General features: G+C 42.6%; 1 protein-coding gene across 1 annotated transcript in view; it reads right to left on the bottom strand.

The window, feature by feature from the left end:
* The window catches only part of SLC10A7 (solute carrier family 10 member 7), a 196,096-nt gene that overhangs the window by 15,122 nt on the left and 162,903 nt on the right, over positions 1–18,071 (bottom strand). The window contains exons 8-10 of the mRNA XM_008143906.3: positions 15,047–15,212; positions 13,242–13,293; positions 5,535–5,608 (exon numbers count right to left, since the gene is read on the bottom strand). Of these exons, the coding sequence (XP_008142128.1) occupies positions 5,535–5,608; positions 13,242–13,293; positions 15,047–15,212 (292 nt within the window). The remainder of the gene's footprint in view (positions 1–5,534; positions 5,609–13,241; positions 13,294–15,046; positions 15,213–18,071) is intronic.

The following is an 18,071-nucleotide window of genomic DNA, read 5'->3' as shown; positions in this document are numbered from 1 at the left end:
ACCCCCAACCCCCCTCCGGTCTCTTGAGCATGGTAGTAAAATCTACTGGGCCTCTTTAAGGGTCTGTCCAAAGGCAGGGGTCCCCGAACTGCCCTTCCTTAAAGAACTGTAATTCCAGGGGCGAACTACAGGGCAGAAGCATTTACGGCTCTGCCCCAAAGACAAGCTTGTATCTTCTGTCTTTACTCTGACTTCGGTTTCCACGTCAGTAGTCTATTGTCGGACAACACTGTGGCTCTTAGCTTGCAGGAATGGAGGACAGGCAGCCGTGGCCTCACAAAAGGCGGGGGTGGGTGGTGGGGGAGGCTGGCTCATCAAGACTCACTTTAAATAGGGCACAACCTTTTGTTAAGAAAGAATGAAAGGAATGAGTACCAGTTTGTGACTGGGCCACATGAAATATGTTTATGGGAACAATGATAGAGATTAAGTACTTAAAAACCATCTTATAACCAGCAATGCAATTGGAGGTAATTTTCTTTTTTAAACAACTGATAAAGCCATCCAAGCCAAGCTTAGCTCATAGTTACAACGGCTGGAGTAACACAGCACTATTTGGCCTTCTAAGCCCTTTTGTACCCTATTATCCAATCGGTACAGGAAGTCCAGAAGCCCAGACTCCATTCTCTACAAGATCTAGGATAAGTTCTTAAGTTTCTTTCTATGCTTTCATTTCTGTGTATGCAAAACGGGACAATAATTGCTGACTTGCTAATATTCTGCCTTGTTCAGGTACCATGACATGATGAGTTAAGTGCTTTTAAAAAGTGCTTCCCAATTGTAGGGAGGGTAGTTTTATTAAGATAATAATCTTTATGTGCCAAGTGGAATCACAGATAAGCTTTAAGGGAAAAGAAAAAAGAAAGGCAAACTTTGGTATTTCAATTCCATTTCCTCTTGAGAAAATAACCTAGATGCTATTAAATGATCCTCTCAGCCCAAGTTGCAGGGAATCGTTTAACCTTCTTGAAAAGCTTCCAAGTAAAACTGAAAACAAGAACCATTTCAGCCCGGCCGATGTGGCTCAGTGTTTGCGCATTGACCTATGAACCAGAGGTCACGGTTCTATTCCCAGACAGGGCACATGCCTGGGTTGCTGGCTTGATCCCCATCTTATAACCAGTAGGGTACATGCAGAACGCAGCTGATCAATGATTCTCTCTCATCACTGATGTTTCTATTTCTCCCTCTCTCTTCCTCTCTGAAATTAATAAAAAATATATATTTTAAAAAGAACTGTTTCAGATTTTGTTGCTCCTCTGAACATCTTTGCAGAGTATTATGGTATTTTCTTATCTTCAGGAAGAAGCGACAGCCAGATTTCCTTTCCTGTAATACTGTAACATCACTCACAGAACCCTTCCTCTTGAGTACTTGTTTCCTTTCACACAGAGCAGGGGAACGGCTGTCCTACAGAACGGAGACATCCGCTGCTGAGCGCAGACGCAGACACATGAAGCTGGCAGGAACCTCAAGCTCAAGGCCACCTGCTCATTTCACAGCCGAGGAAACTGAGGCCCACAGCAGTTCAGGGATGTGGTCCAGCTGCTGGTGAGAGAACCGGAACTTGGATCCTGACTAGACTCAGGTCTGTGGTTCTTTCTACTCTTTCCAGAAGCTGATGTCTACAGAAAAGTTATATTCTTTTTGCTTAGTGCATAGTTTCTGGTCACAGCTCAGCTACAGACTCACAATGGAGTATAAATGTCAGGAGGAAGAGCTGCTTGATTCGCCTTTGTACAAAGAGTCTATAGATGGCAAGACACATACTGGACTTGCAATAAGTGTTGATCATGACCCTCTACTTAACATTTACATAGCATTCTTGCCATTGACATGCTTTGCAAATAAGAAACAAGCGGGAACCTCACACCGGACTGCCGATCATCAGTTGACATGTTCTCAGAGTATATGCGTTCATTTTGCCATTTAAAAACTTTAAAAACGAATACAAACATACACTTCACTGAAGGATCTCAAACACCCTGAAACGTTCTCTTTCCAGGTACGGTGAGGAAGTTTCCTACGTCTATTAGAACTCTAGATAACAAAAGTGACTTGAATACTCAAGAGAAAAGACAAATAAAACACTAATTTCACAGGGCACCTGGGATCGAATTTCTTTCTTGATGTGGTCTATTGACCCACTGTGCGCGCAGCCATGTTAATAGGGCACGAGCTGCCCTCAGTCTCTGCTGTGTAAAACAGCTCTGGTTACTGTACGAACATCGGCGTCAAGCTGGAGAGGCTCTGGGAGAGTCCACGGCCTTTAGGGCAGCCCACAGCAAGGGATGCTCCTGACAAAATGTAAGATTATCTGCAGCCCTGAGCTGAAACCACGGGAGCACACGGACAAGCCGGTGGTATTGTTTCCGACGGAGCCCCTGATAGTCTGCGCTTCCTCCGGAGCCTCCTCTTGCTTCCTCAACGAACTCCGGGGAATGGCATCATGTCAGGCTTTCCAGATGGATTACGTGAAGCCATAGCTCAATGTCATTTTCAATAGGAAGCCTCATAATTAAAGGTCAAATAGTCACTTCATCTGCAATCAATCAATAGAAAAAGTACTAATACGAAGAACTAATCAATCAATGGCAAATGCACTAATAAAAGCAATGAATCAAATTCAGCATGTGTGTAGGTGCGAGCACATGGAGGAGATCGAGACAGGGCAAGAGCAAGAACAATAAAATAGATCGAGAGTGTACATACAAGACAGCATTCAGAAGGCTTCTCACGCAAAGTTTTCACCTCTGGTTCTGTAGTTACATGGGTACCACTTGGACTGCAATGATTTATTCTTAAATACGAATACTGGATGTAATAATGAATGGTATTCATAAGATTCTATATGAGATGCTGAGTGTGTGTGCGGGGGTGTGTATGTATAAAACCACTTGGAGAATACTATGACAGTGACTGCCAAAGGTATAGATATATAATCTAAATAACAAGTAGATATAATCTGTTGTATTTCAGCTGTGTGTGTAAGGTGAAGGTATAGCTCCAAGTGAAATTATCTGAAATTTCCTCCTTTGTTCTGAAATATGAATTGCTCGCACTTAGTGTGATGTTTTTTCATGTCCATGCGGATAGAAGTTGCATTAGGCCACTGTTGTGACACATCCTCTGTACCAGTGATGTCGGGCACCAGGAGATGGGGACATGTACTCGATCTGGTGAAAACAGACACAGTAAATTTATAGGGTGTAGCAAGGCCATTCTAGCAATAGGATCCAAACGCCCCTTTGCTATATGGGAAAATAAGGGGGCTCCTGAGACAAGGGAAGCGGCAAAGAGGCCATTTTTATAAATGCTAGCCAGGTATGATCAAGGCACGATAAAATGGCCAAGTTGGAACTAAAGTCTCTAATGTCAGAGCTAAGGAAACAGGCCTGGGAGGTACCAGAGGAAGAGTCAGGATGAGTACTTAGGTTTTATAGTTCCAAGAGAGATTGAGTCTGTCGTGTTACAGAAGTAACTTAGGATTTACACTCCATGGTTACTTAGGTAACTACACTAGTATTGTATTGGAGAATCTAAGTACCTGTTTCAGGAGAGGACACTACAAAAGCAAACAAGTCCAAGTTCCCCCAACCCTTTTCAAGAAACAGCTACATCTGATTGGTGTGCAGAGCACCTACCTGTTTGTCTGAAAATTCGCTTTCAGAAAGCATCAAGAACAGAGAGTATGGCCCTGGGATTATGGAAAGGAGAGACAGAAAGGAAGAGGGAACAGGAGTTTTGCTTATAGAGAAGAAGAGGATGCTGATTGTGTGCTTTGAGGGGTAGAGTTCATCATTCGACACATCCAACTCCAGAACAAAGATCATGGAGAAACCAAAATATGCCCCGTTGGGAGGGGCGAGCCTGTAGAAATGCTGCGGCTCAGCATCTGCTCGAAGAACACAGGCTCAGGAGACCCCGAGTTGGGACATCTGAGACATTTGCGGGCACCCACCTCTGGACTCCCCACCTTTATAACAACCCCTTACTTTTTAGGAGACCGGGAAATCCAGACATCACATCACAATAACCACACGGGGAGAAAAGTGTCAGATGATTTTGTTGAGGTCAACGATTAAACCACACCTGTTACATGAAAATCTACAAGACAGACTGGGAATGGTAACACAGTCATAACTAATATAGTTAAAAGTAACTAGTAACTAGTAATACAGTTAAGAGTACCTGCTAGGTGCCAGGCAGCACACTAGCTCTTTTGGGCTAGCTCATTTAACCCATAGCAATTTACATACATTCTGGCATGAACGGACTACCTGTTACATATAAGCACTGTGCTAGCTATTTAACAAATTTAATTTTGATCTTTACAATTGCCTTACAAAGTATTACCACCCCATTTTACAAATGAGAAAGCTGAGGTTCAGGAGGTTCAGTGATTTGTCCAGGGTCACAAAATCAGGACTGGAATGTGGCTTTCAAAGGTCTTTCAACTTCACTTTGATCTTGATTATAAAGAAAACCTACCAAACATGCTACAATGTATGAACAGTATATTTAAAATTAGCTGAATCCCTAGATAGCAACTGCTCCTCAAAGAGTTTGTCCAATTTCTAAATCACTTTCCAAACTTGGCGAGAGTGTCAGACTCAGGAGACCCCGAGTTGGGACATCTGAGACATTTGTGGGGGGGGGGGGGGGGGGGGGGGGGCGGTTAGCAAAAACATGATGAATTGTCTGTTTTCTAGGTTCAGACTGAACTTGAACATGAGCAGACTCACAGCCACGTCATGATTCTTCCTTCTCTTCAGTGAGTCACAAGCCAAAATGAAAAGGAGTTTTCCTACGATTTTTTGCCACAATGCGCCTATTAGCCCAAAGAGTTTATGAGTGATGTATATTTCAATGAAGTTCTGATTACTTAATGACTTTTAATGACTAGAAACATGGATTCTGGATACCTAAACATGTTATTGGGATAATGCCACTAAACTGGATAAAGCTAAGTAGAAAACAGCATTTTCCTTCTTGATCTATTTTGGTCCATTAAATAAATACTTATTTCACTTTAGATGCTAATCAGATTGAGTTAATAATAATGATAATGTGTTTCTTAATCGACACAACATAACATTCTGAAATGAACTTCAAATTAATGTCAATATCCAATTAGAGAAATAATTTTATTTCCACCTTGCCCCAAGCTTCCAGAAAATAAGTTAATATTTTCCAGGGGTAATTTTAGAGCCTTCCAAAGCTGAGTTTTTGCCCATTGTGCACTCCCATCCCCAGCTTTTAACATTAACATTCCACATTGAAAACCTTTTATGAGAATCAAAAACCTTACAAATTAAGCTAGATCCTACATTTTTAAACTTAGGCCCTCCAAAATTGGTTCAATCATATAATGGTATTTCAAAGCAATGGCCCATTCTCATTTTGCTATTGTCCTTTAACCCAGTGGACGATACTCCATTCCATTTAATCTGAAGCACTGCTTGAATCTCAGACTCATAATACGTAACTATCTGAGGGCTAAACTAGTTTGTGAGTCTGTGAGAATCACTTACCCAAAGTGAGGGATTTGTGTGTAGAACAGAAAATGATAGCCACAGTGTCTGCTGGTGTGAAACCCGAATTATTCCTAGGGGCAAGAGAAAACAGTGCTTTACGAATACTTTCATTAAAAGCCTATTTAACATACCCTAAATCAAACGTAGTACCCACCTTCGTGTTACATCCCTTTAACCAATCCTGGAGACAGAAGAAATTCTATGCCCAAATGTCTGAATATCTTTACAGAGAATCATTTCTGAGTCACTTATCCTTGGAAGGGAGACGGTTTTAAAATGGGTGGTGGAGGTTTCCTAAGATCACATATGGAATCAGCTGGTGGCGCAGGACTCCAGGAAAGTCGCCGGGAGGCACTGCTGGCTAAGTGCCTAGGCTATCACCTGATAGCAACCTGCTGGCTTGACAGAGTCACTGTGTCTGCAAAACTGCTCACTCAATGAACAACATGTCCTTTGAGAAACGCATGGTATGAACAAAGACTCAACATCACAGGTTTTAGTAAAACATTATCATTTTTTAGGAGTTCCCATATATCAAGCCTCCTCTCAGGCCTCTGCATGTAAACATATCAATCCATCCCTGCTCACAGCTGAGAAAATGGAGGCAGAGCAGGCGCCTGGGACCCAGCGCCCCACAGCCAGGGTGTGACAGAGCCGGGATTTAAGTTAAGTCTGGCTCCTGTGCCTACATAGCTCTTAACTGCTATGTTCTACTATTGCTATATAGTATGTTAAGCATGAAAAACCCTCACTTAGCCAAAAGCCATTGAATGGTATGAGGGTCAGTACTGGTGAATATCATATTCAGATTTCCTGTTTCAGATTATAAAAACTTAGAGACCAGGACAAAGGCTGGAAATGTCATTATTATCATTGTGTCCTTGACATGTTAGAGATGATTCCTTCCTGAAGAATGAGGGTGTAAAGCCACAGTGAGTCCGTTCATCCTCTGCCTTGGACCCAGACAAGAGTCAGCAAATGGAAAGACACGCTAGACCCGGTGTCATGCATACAGCTGCAGATGTATAGCACTCTATCCGGTTTTTAAGGATCTCCACAAAAAGAGAGCCCACTATTTCCTTTAGTAACCTCAGCCTCATATATGACTTCCATTGGAAGAGCAATCTTCCCTAAACAGGTCCCCACATCCTGTTTTCTCTGTGACACACTCACTGGAGGGAGAAGGGCCGTCTCCTGCACATCATCCCTGTCCCCTGTTACCAGGTTGACAGCATTTAATTGCCCTTCGGTCTTCTTGCCTCTGAAACATCCCATGTGCTCATGCTTCCTAAACGGTCTTACCTCCAGCTCTTTTTCTGATAACAACTTTCCAAACTGCATTTCTGGTGTCCCCCCTCAATTGAAAATCCTCCGTGGATTTATGTCACTTGAGTATAATAAGATTGCCTTGCCGTTCCCACATTTCATTCTCATATTTATATTGTGATACCATTCTTATTATTTGTTTATTTTTTTAATTAATTTTTTTGTGTTAATCCTCACCTGAGGATATTTTTCCATTGATTTTTAAGAGAGAGTGTAAAGGAGGGGGGCGGGGAGAGACAGAGAGAAACCTTGATGTGAGAGAGACACATGGATTGGTTGCCTCCTGCATGAACGGCTCCCCTCCCTACCCAACAAGAGCCAGGGACCGAGCCTGCAACTGAGGTACATGCCCTTGACCAGAACTGAACCCAGGACCCTTCAGTCTGTGGACTGACACTCTATCCACTGAGTCAAACTAGCTAGGGCCCACTCTTATTCTGTAAACATTGTACTACGTGGCCGACATAGTCCTTGATCCCCTCATTTATCATGGAGGCCGAATGTGAAAGGAAGACAGGTATGTACTCCATAAAAGAGAAAGAACAAGAGTAGGGTGGGGGTGATTTGGAGTGGGGCCAGGATTCTCTCAAGCTGGGCAGGGGAGTGGGTGATGATGGAGCATGAAGAACCTTCTAAAGGCCAGCCCACAAACAGCTAGTGCGCTGGCCTTTAGAAGAACAGGCAGAGACATGTGCAGGCTCTCCAGGCTGACTGCGCGCAGGGACACTGGCTTGTGACAAGGAGTGTGGCCTTGATAAGTGGGGCCAGGAGGAGGAAGAGGAGTAATCACACGGCGCGGTGTGAAACTGAAGATGATGAGAGGATGCAGGAAGAACCAGAGCAGGGGCTGGAGGTGGTGGGACAAGACACGAAGACAGAATTAAAAGAACTTGTCAAGTGTTGGCCTCTATGAAATAAATGTTGCCTCCCTAGAGCTTAAGAGCACAGCCTTTTGGGAAAAATGCACCAGAAGTTAAACTCAGACCATCCTCTGATAGGACATAAAATGGTGATGATAGTGCCTGCCTCTGAGGGCCACTGTCAGGATAAACGCCAATGTTTGTTTAGAATCTGGCATGCTGCAAGTGTTTAGTACTTGCTAGTTATTTTACGGTTACTGTTGCTTTGTCAAAGGAGGAGGGATAGAAGAAATGAGAAGCTTTGAGCATGTAGGACTGAGAAAGGCATCAAGGCATTGTGGGAAGTGGGGAATGGGAGGGCCCAGTGCTGTCTGGGAGGAGCCTAGGAGCTCATGTCCAGGTGCACTGAATTGGAAGTGGTGAGAGGGAAGAGTGTCCAGGAAATCTGGTGAAGAGAAGAAGAGGGTCATGGGAATGTGATTACCTAGAGAGGGAAGATGCAGCAGGAGAAACAACGGGTGAGGCCAAGTGCTCAGAGAGGCCCCAGAGGATGAGACAGGGGTTTTAGCCTCCGAGGGGCTGTTTCCTCTGGTCTGAGCTGGGAACAGAGAAGACAAGGTGAGTGAAAAACTACAGAAAATTTCCAGGTGAAGAAGCGGAAAATGGAGGCAATTTATATCAGAGATTTTACTTTCTATGTAAAGGGAGAGTCACTTCACTCATCCATAGAGAACTGGAGGTAACACGGAGGCCCGGGAACCTAAGAAATTAGAAAAGCTTGAAGTAGGCAGATTGGGGATAGAATGTACAGTCAACTGTGTGGGAATGAATGCCACCTTGATTGCAGACCATGCAGTGTAACCAGCGGGGCTAGTGTGGACTGCCCCAGCAATGCCTGGGGCTGCAACCCTACGGAGGCCTTTCCTTCTAGTTCTTTGCTCCCTCGTTTATATCAAGTGGTTGCTGCATCTGGATTCGCGCAGTTGGGTTTTCTTCCCAGAGTCGGACAATACCCTCTCCTTTGGGGAACTTTGCTCTGCTTCGTATTCGTTCCTTTCCAGATGAGAGCACATTCCCAATGTGTCTACATCTCTCTGGCCAAGAAGGCGCTGACTTAAGCTGGCGCGGCTGCCACTGGTCAGAGCAGCGTGTACAGTGGCTGAGGAGGATGTCTGCAGGGACATGCTAATGCCTCTGCTCCAGGAAGCAGGCTCAGCCGGGCCCACACTGGGCGGTGACAGGCCTGATCTCAGGCAAAACTGGCCTGTGGCTCTGTTGACAGGATCTGCAGTCAGGAGGGAGGATCAGTAAATCCAAGTGGAATGTTTAAGGTTAGAAACAATATTCCCCTTAAACAGGGCTGGCCTATACCTATTTAGAAAGTAACAGACCACTTCACATCTCGGACCTTGGGGAAAACCAACAGAGCGGCCGCTCACCTAGCCCTCCAGTCACGATGTCGTTGATGCTGATGAGTAACCACAGCAGGGAACGTTGATTGTTTTCTAGCACTTCGCTGCCTGGACTTTTCCTTCTCTGAACAGTCTCCTAAGGTAGCTAGTATTATTACCTTGCTTTTTCCACAAAGGGAACTCGAAGCACAACTGCAAGTCACACAACTAGAAAGTAGGCTGCCCCATGTCTTGGAGATAAGTTTACCTCTGAGAAGAAAAATTATTTTTTTAAAAATCACCAAAGAAAAACCAACCAAACAAAAACCCACCACTAAATGTAGTGGGTGAGAGCTGCTATCTTGTTAAGTGACCTTCCCTCAGCCATACTGTGCTCTGCACTTACCCATAATGACTCTACTTTCAGCAATTAGCATCTCTATTGTGTCTGCTCACACGTTTGAATCACATTACTATTTATTTTCTGATTCGACCTTATGTCTTTTTAATATTTTCTTTTTATCCTGTTTTTATAATTCTTTTGATCCCTCTGGCCTCCCTTGAGATGTTTATTTCCTTTCCTTCCCAGCCAGTTTCTTTATTCGCTCTTACAGAGATTTCCATCCACGTTTCCCACATAGCATTTCGTTTGCCTCCCTCTGTAGTACCCACAAAGGAAAACATGTCAGAGGTTTTACAGGGAGAATCACACAATGTGGAGCAGAAAAGCTCCTCAGAGAGTCCTGTGTGAGTGCTATTAGAGGGAACATCCACGAGAAATGCTTTCCTTTGTTGACCTCTGGACCTGTGTTTTGTTTTCACTCATTTTAGGAGGTGACCTCCTCTGTCATTAGCTGAGCAGCATAAAGAGTTACCCAGAGCTCTGTGGCTCCGCTGCCTCATCTCTGAAATGGTAAGAGACTTATCATTAACCACAGGTTGTCTTCCTTCTCTCCCTCCCGCCCTCCCTTCCTCCCAGGGCTATAGAGAGAGGCCCATTGAGACCTGGGATTGAAAATGTACTGATAAAGATTAAAAGACCTGCACAAATATTTGAATATTTGTTTTCTTCCTTTTCCCTTGTTAATGCTTTCTTTTGTCACTCTAGTGACATTCTAGGTTTCTATTCCTGTTATCTGCTTATCAAACTGTCTTTTATATATTTTTAAAAGGCTCCCAATGACTGCTTTATTTTTCTAAGCCTTTTCAACAATTTTCTTTTCTTCACTTTGACAGCTTTCCAAAGTTGTAGAAAGCGTAGGTCACCATGGACGGCTGAGTCTTGGTTTGATGAATAAACTCTCATTTCCTAGCAACAGTGACACAGAAACGTCTAAAAGAATGTATTACAAAACCAGAAATGTTAATTCCCTCTCTTCCATAATTAGTTATTGAAATAATATGTTATTTGATATAATAAATATTCTGCAGTAGCTAACATTTACTGAACACTTACTATATGCTAGGTGTTATGCTGAGGGCTTTGTGTGCACATTATTCAATTCTCCAAATGCCCTGATGAGATAGTACTACTACTGTCTCCATTTTATAATTGGGGAAATTGACAAAAGTTATAGTTATTACACAGGATTGAAACTCAGGTCTGTGTGGTTCTAGAGTTGGAATTTATAACCCGAACACTATTCTATAGACAGAGAGATGAGAATACACTCATTACTCTCAAGTGTATTTTAAATACTCAGAGCAGAGGAGGCTCACATGCCATGTCCGTCAGGCTAAGCGGTATTAACCAGGGAAGCAGAGTGTTGCAGGGAAGTTGGATTTTTCTAGGTGGGTCTCTCCAGGTTTAAGCTAAACTTCCATCCTCGGAGGTCAGTGACATGCTGTACAAAAAGACTGCTTTCCATGCTGAGACTTTTGTGTCTGGATAATTGGATTGGTTTGAGATATACTGAATTGGTAAGAAAAAACCCCACAGGCCACTTTCACCAATTTTAAGTAGAAAGGAACAAAAAGTGGGAAAAGAAAAATAAATTCAACAGCATATAAACCAATGGGTATTAGTTCCAATTTTTGGTGTCTTTGATTAATTTATGTGTGTTTCTGTGTAAACCTGAAGAATTCAGTTAAACATTCTCTAAAAATTTCCTAACCAAAACAAGTGTTATGAATTTTTAAAGAACTTGAAGTAGTTTATTTAATGCAGTAGAAAAAGCATGGGCCAGTGCTTTTGGAAATGTCAATGGCAGTGGATTTCAATGCTAGGTGTGCCATCTGTCATCTGATTTTGGGTAATTTACTAAACTAAACTGCTCCAAGCGTGGGCTCTCATCTGCAAAACAGCAACAAAAATGCCCAGGATCATAGTCTTTGCTGTCAGACTTACAGGAAATAACTCATGCACAATCCTTAGCACAGTGCCTGGCCCTGAGCAGGGTTCGCTAAATGTTGGTACCGTATTTTCTGGCATATAAGATGACTTTTTAACCCAGGAACATCTTCTATACACCCAGTTGTCTTATACGCCGGAAAATACGGTAATTTTCATTCCTCCAATAAAATCTCCAGGCATTATAAGGCTCTCAGCATGAAAAAAAGAAAAAAAGAAAAGTGAAAACCATCTACTAAATCTTGTCCAATTGCAAATCCCCAAATGTTAATGGAATATTTGGGGCTACATACCCATTAGCCAGGAGCACAATTACAGTCACTCCATGGTCTTGTTTATCAAAGAATGTGATGCCTGACACCAGGTCAAGCACATTCAAAACCCAACAGAACTTCAGTGAGGGCACAGGCCTTATGAAAGTCCAGTCTGCTTCAGGCTGAAAATCCTCAGTTTTCATTCAACTATTTGTGATGTCACCTGTCCTCCTTCAGCAGCCCTTGTAGTGGCTATTCTGTGTTTTTCAAGAACTTGTCAGTCCCTCACTCATCAGAATTTGTCAGAACCCCCTCTCTGCATCTCTATTTGCCGAATTACTAGCCATTCTTCATGACCCAGGTCAAACCCCATCTCTTCCAGGAAGCCATACTCCATCACTGACTTTGGAGGTGCTTTCTTTGAATGGACTAAGGTTGGCTTACTGTACCACTCAGGACAGGTAGTTATCCATGCATATATCTAGTCTATAACTCACGCAGGATCGGAATTATTTCTTATTTCTGGCATTCGCTATGGTAACTTTCTCATACCAAAGGCTTACATAATTTCTGATGGAAGAAGCTGCATTAGAGGTGAGCCGTTAAGACCAGAGAAGATGAACGAGGGTATGGAGACCAATTTTGATACGGGGACAGCCTTAGCAAAGACAAGGCATGAGAACGCAGGAGGTTCTTTCAAGGGACAGCAAAGCCCTTACCTTAACCTAAAGCTTTGGCAGAAAGATTGCCAGTGGTGGTGCATGAGACTGGCCTTGCCTTAGCCCCCCAAAGTGAGCTTCACTCTGCAGGCTCTGGATAACCAATGAAACTCTCGGAACATGAGCGCTACTGTCAGAACTCTGAGTGATTCGAAGCAGTATGAAATGCACTGAGAAGTCAGGCCTGGAAGTGAAAATACCAGTAAGATATCCATTGCAATAGACTAGGGCAAGAAGAGGTAACAAATCCTGAATGAGGGAAGTGGCTTTGGAAGCACAAAAAATATTCCTGAAGTAGGATCAAGAGATTAAAAAAAAATAATGATGTGAAGGGTTCTAGTCTGAGTACCTCTGTGGATGGCGGTTCCATTAACAGTAAATAAACAAATGAGAGAGAAAGAGATAGTGTTGGAGGAAAAGCTGGAGCCCGTTCTGAACATCTGGAGTGTGAGCTGTTATGATGACAATAGGGTGAAGTTATCTAAATGGTAAGGGATGAGTCATGCTGGACTCAGGACAGACATCGGAAGGGCAGGTCTGGGCTCTACATTCATCAGCTCACAGCTCACAGCTCGAGCCAGTCGAATGGAGGAGCTCCCAAGCACACGATGTGAACAGAGGAGACAAGGGCCACGGGCAGGTCCTTTCCTAAGTCTCCCCTGGAGGACGGCAGGAGCAAGGTGGAAAGGAACGGCCAGGCGGGCAGGAGAAAAACTGCAACAGCATGGTGGCACAGAAGTCAAGTCAAGAGCATGCGTCTTCATTTAGAAAAGCACAACCAACAAAAAATACCAAATCACTTACCTTGTTGAAAAGATGAAGGTTAGAAGCATAAAACCCAGCTGAATAGAAAATACTGGGGAGAAAAAAGGATTGAGTCTACATTAGCACTACAAAAGCAGTGTCTATAGCATATTTACTGGTATGCTAAGTTTGATCTGAAACTAATGGGAATTCAAATAGAAAAACAAACAAGCATAAATTGCTGAACTAATACAATCATTTAAATTAGTGGGATTCAACCTGTTCTATTGAAGATATCCCCAGATACAATCTATGAGGTCTACTACTCACAGCAAATCTAAAACCCTGTTTGATTTAAGATTTGGTTATTAAATTTGTGCAGTTTAGAGCCAACTGGTTTATACTACGAATATTTATAGCAAATAGCGTAAGTGTGGTAGGACATAATAAATATTTTGGAATAACACATCTTGATTTTTAATAACGTAAGATTCTTCGATGTTACAATTACCAAAAGTTGTCTTTGGTATTATAGGATAAATGGAACACAAGATTTCTTTTCTTTTCTTTTCTTTTCTTTTCTTTTCTTTTTTTTGTTAACAGCCCATGTTTTAATTACTTACTACATTTTAAAATATTGTCCTGAGCTCTGCCTGTGCCTCGATAGAGGCTGAGAAGTCAAAAACAGCCAGGATTAAATGACCTTTAAATCCAGACTGGCCTCTTCTGTGGTTAAAGTGTAGGGACATCCCCTCCCTTCCTGTCATCTCTAGTCTGGAGCAGAAGTCAGCAAAGTTTAAAGGGCCACATAAAAAATACTTTAGGGCCCAACTGGCGTGGCTCAGTGGTTGAGCATCGATTGATGAACCATGGTTCAGTTCCCTGCAACATGGCCGGGTTGCAGGCTCCATCCCCAGTGTGGGGCGGCAGGAGGCAGCTGATCGATGGATTCTCTCTCATCGTTGATGTTTCTCTCTCTCCCTCTCCCTTCCTCTCTGACACCAATAAAAATCTTTAAAAAATACTTTAGGCTTGAGGGCCATATGGTCTCTATGACAACTATTCCATTCTACCTTCTAATTGAAAGCAGCCATAGATAACACATAAATGAATTTTTGAGCAGAGTAGGTAACTATTTTATAGTCTGCTACTTCTTATAATGAAAGGATATTACTTTGGGTATACTGTAATAGGAAGATGATGTAAATATTCACATTTCAACCAACTGTTATAAAATAATCCTATATAAAAAGAGAGGAATATGTAATTATCCGTTATGCCGTGAGGCGTAACGACCAACTGTGTAATGCCCGGATCATGGAGCTGCAGGAGGGTGGGGCATCGAACTTCAAGTGGGTGGCTGAGAGCTACAGGAGGGGGCAGGGCAGCAAGCTATGAGGGAGTGACAGGGGGAGCTACAGGAGGGCGGGGCAGCGGGTGGAGAGCTACAGGAGGGCGGCAGCGACCTACTGGCGCACAGATTCGTGTGCAGGGCTACTAGTAGTATATATTAGAAATCCTACTTTTGATTTATGATAAAGAATAAGAGTAGCTCAAGTTATGATAATATAAAATTGGCAAAAAGTGCTCAACCTAACATTTGAATTGGACAGATATTATGACTTCTTTCACCTGGCATCAACCCTTGCAAATCAGACATAAAAGGATATAGGAGAATAAGAATATGTGTATTATTACTGATGTCTTTATAAAAAACAGATGCACTTGGTAAAGTCACTGAGCACATTTAGTACGAAACTAAGTATTCTTTTCTAATCAAATTAACATTCAAAATGAATACAGGGAACACACATGCTATGCTTTGCTATTGAGGGGACAGCAAAGGTCTCCTGTCTCCCACTTACTTATGAACAGTATGACCACAAGGCTGAACTTATCCAAGTCAATGTTCGGGTTGGAGAACGTGCCGCAGAAGGTGGTGTAGATGATCATGAGGAGCACACTGCTGCTGATAGCACCGAAAGGAGGCTTCGTTCTTTCAAGCCAGTCCTTGATGTACCTTCGGACAATCTGAAACACAGAGATCAACAGGTGGCCTCTTTTCAGAGATATAGGGAGTGGGATGGGGCATCTCAAAGCGATTCTGACAGCAGGAAGACAGAAAGGAAAGAGAGCAATTTGGGTGATGGCCACAGTGGATTTCAAAGCATCCCTGCCACCCCACTCTTCTTTTGGGGAATTTAACATTTGTGCTGCAGCTTCCACTGGTGTCCATAATAAGAGTATGTTTTCAAGTGCATTCAAACCCATCCTTTATCACGCCAAATGCTCTTTGCTAGCTGTCACCGAGACATGCCCATTAAGCCTCCCCAAAGTTTATCTCCTCTGTTCATCCTAATGGATGTGTGTAATTATCACAGTCCCCTTTGCCTCAACAGACAATTCTGAGTGTGACTTTGGGAATCTTAAAAATCTGACATCTTCAAGAATTTCAAGACAGCAGATAATAGAAAGTGATCCATGGAACATATTAATATTTAAAATGTTAGCAACGCACCAGAAGTTTTTAATTAAATTATAACTCATGCTTGAAAAGCAAAAGTGCATGTGTTGTGGGAGCTTAAATAATTCAAACTCTGAATATCTAGAGTTTTTGTGAAGCCAAAGACAAATGCCATTTGCATGCTTTCAGAATTCCAGAATTAACACTTAACAATGAGTAAACCTGTCCTAACTTTCCTACAAAAAGGATCAGTGAAATATAAAGTTATAGAGCAATCCTCTCATATTTTAGAACCAAATCAGATATTTAAAATCAGGACAGTCTGAATATTGGTGATAACTTCCATTGGGACAGAAGCGTGAACCACTATTTAAAACCCTTCACTTTTGAAAGAAGCTGAACAAGCCCTATAATAGGGACCCCAGTTGAGACATATTACGTTTTGAGTCACTCATTATCCTGCCTAATTGAACATGAGACTTCACAACAGGCTGAATTACCATGATCCATTAGCAATAATGAGGTCAGGGGACTTCTCCTGACAAGGCTGCTGGGGTTCTGCCATCCTCCACGGCCACTAAAAAGGCTTAATTTGCCAGGGGGCATACCTTCACAGGTACTCAGGAACAAAACACACCACTCTCAGAACAAACCTTTGAGCAAATGGCTGTTCAATAAACCGTGTCTGTTCTCCTGGTCTCAGTGAGTGAAATCAGTCTTAGTAAGTGGAGTCCTGGCAGAAAGCTGACCGCGGGCACAAGACAGAGAGAGGAAGCTCGGGTGGGGTGGGATGAGGGGAAAGAGTGTCATATAAGTATAAATAGTGGTCAAGTTTTTTTAAAAAGTAGATCTTGTAATTAAATTTGTAAAAAATTATGTTGTTGTTGTTTTTGAGAAGTGATCCCAAACCACAGCAATTTATCTAGTGTTCGTTTCTTTCTTTAACGTTACAGTGTGGTGAAGTATGGGGAAATACGAGCGGCCTGTCACACAGTACTAGGCGCTGATGTATTAGAATGGTGTAAATTTAGGATAATAGCGTTCAAGGTGCCCAGATGGCCCATGTTCTCGTGTTACAGTGTGTGTATGTGTGGTGGTGGTGCGGGGGGCGGGCGGGGGGGGGGGGGCTGCTTATTCGAAGGCTACAGAGGAACTTCATTTAAAAGGTCACTTCATAATCTATTGTGTTTGGTAGCATAAACCTGGTAGTTGCCCAGATTTAGTACAACTCAACTCATTTAGGAAGGAAAATAAATGGAAATGACATGGAGTTACTGAAACTGATGCTGTCCTCCAACCTTGTTTAAAATAAAATGATTAAAAACACAACGATCTCTCTGCAGTAGGTTAGAGCATGTATGATTCTAATTCCAAACATAAAAGTGTCTTTCTTTCCCACCATTGCCCCTCTGACAAAATAAACAAATACATGTGAATTAGGTATATCCTGAAAGTCAAAGGCATTTTCAAAGCCAAGACATATTTCTAATCTAAGCAGCGATGGACTTGGTTAGCCTAATCATCTCTTTCTTCGTTACCAAGTGCTCAGGGGCTCCGAGCAGGGAAGCCTCCTTCAATGTGGCAAGTTCAGGTCCCTGAGTCCTGTGTCCTCCTCCCTAAAATGCGTTTCTTCTGAACACGTCAGGGCTTGGACCTGTACACTTAATCTCGATAAAGAAAACAACCAGCACTTGGGGATTGGAGAGACCGGCAAGTGAGACAATACCCCTAGAGGAAAACAGATCGTCTTTACTGTTTTTAGTCTTACAGTGATATTTATCTCTGTTTTCTAAGTAAACCATTTTATACCTTGCCAGGCTCTATAGAGCTTTTCCATCTTCCTCTCAAATTAAATTCACAAAGCAGCTGTGTTTGGCCTGTGTAGCCAGAAAAGTGTTAAAATGCTTCATAAGCGACTGGGTGAAGTAGAGCTGATATTGCCGTAAAGATTGATTTGGATATAAACTCCGGGAAACCTCTCCTTCTCTTAGTTCAGCCACTTTCACTTTCCATACATTCTCCATGTGTCAAGAATCCATGTCATGTTGTAATTCCCCAAACTTCTTTGCTTACGGGAATGTTTAAAACCGTACAGGAAATAAGGCTTTGCTTGAGATGGTCAGCACAACCTGACGGGTGCCTGAGAATTCCCTCTTTTGGGGAAAAACAACATGCAGACGAGGGGAAAGGCACTCTGGTGAGGGGGCCAGTGTGTCTTTCCTCAGAATCTGTGCTCATTCGTTTGCTCTCAGCGCTCAGAGAAACTCAGGCATTCAAAGCCAAGTCACAAATTCTCATGAACTTGCCTGCCTTTTCCTATGGAGAGAGAAGGGACAAATCTTCCACAGCTTTTTATTTTATTGTCTCACCTTCTGTATTTTATTTTCTTTGTTTTAAACTAAGCACCAGTAACGGTTACAGGGAAA

Source organism: Eptesicus fuscus, chromosome 6 (assembly GCF_027574615.1).
Source record: "Eptesicus fuscus isolate TK198812 chromosome 6, DD_ASM_mEF_20220401, whole genome shotgun sequence".
In the NCBI taxonomy this organism is placed as follows: Eukaryota; Metazoa; Chordata; class Mammalia; order Chiroptera; family Vespertilionidae; genus Eptesicus; species Eptesicus fuscus.
This window is presented reverse-complemented; position numbering and strand designations above follow the sequence as displayed.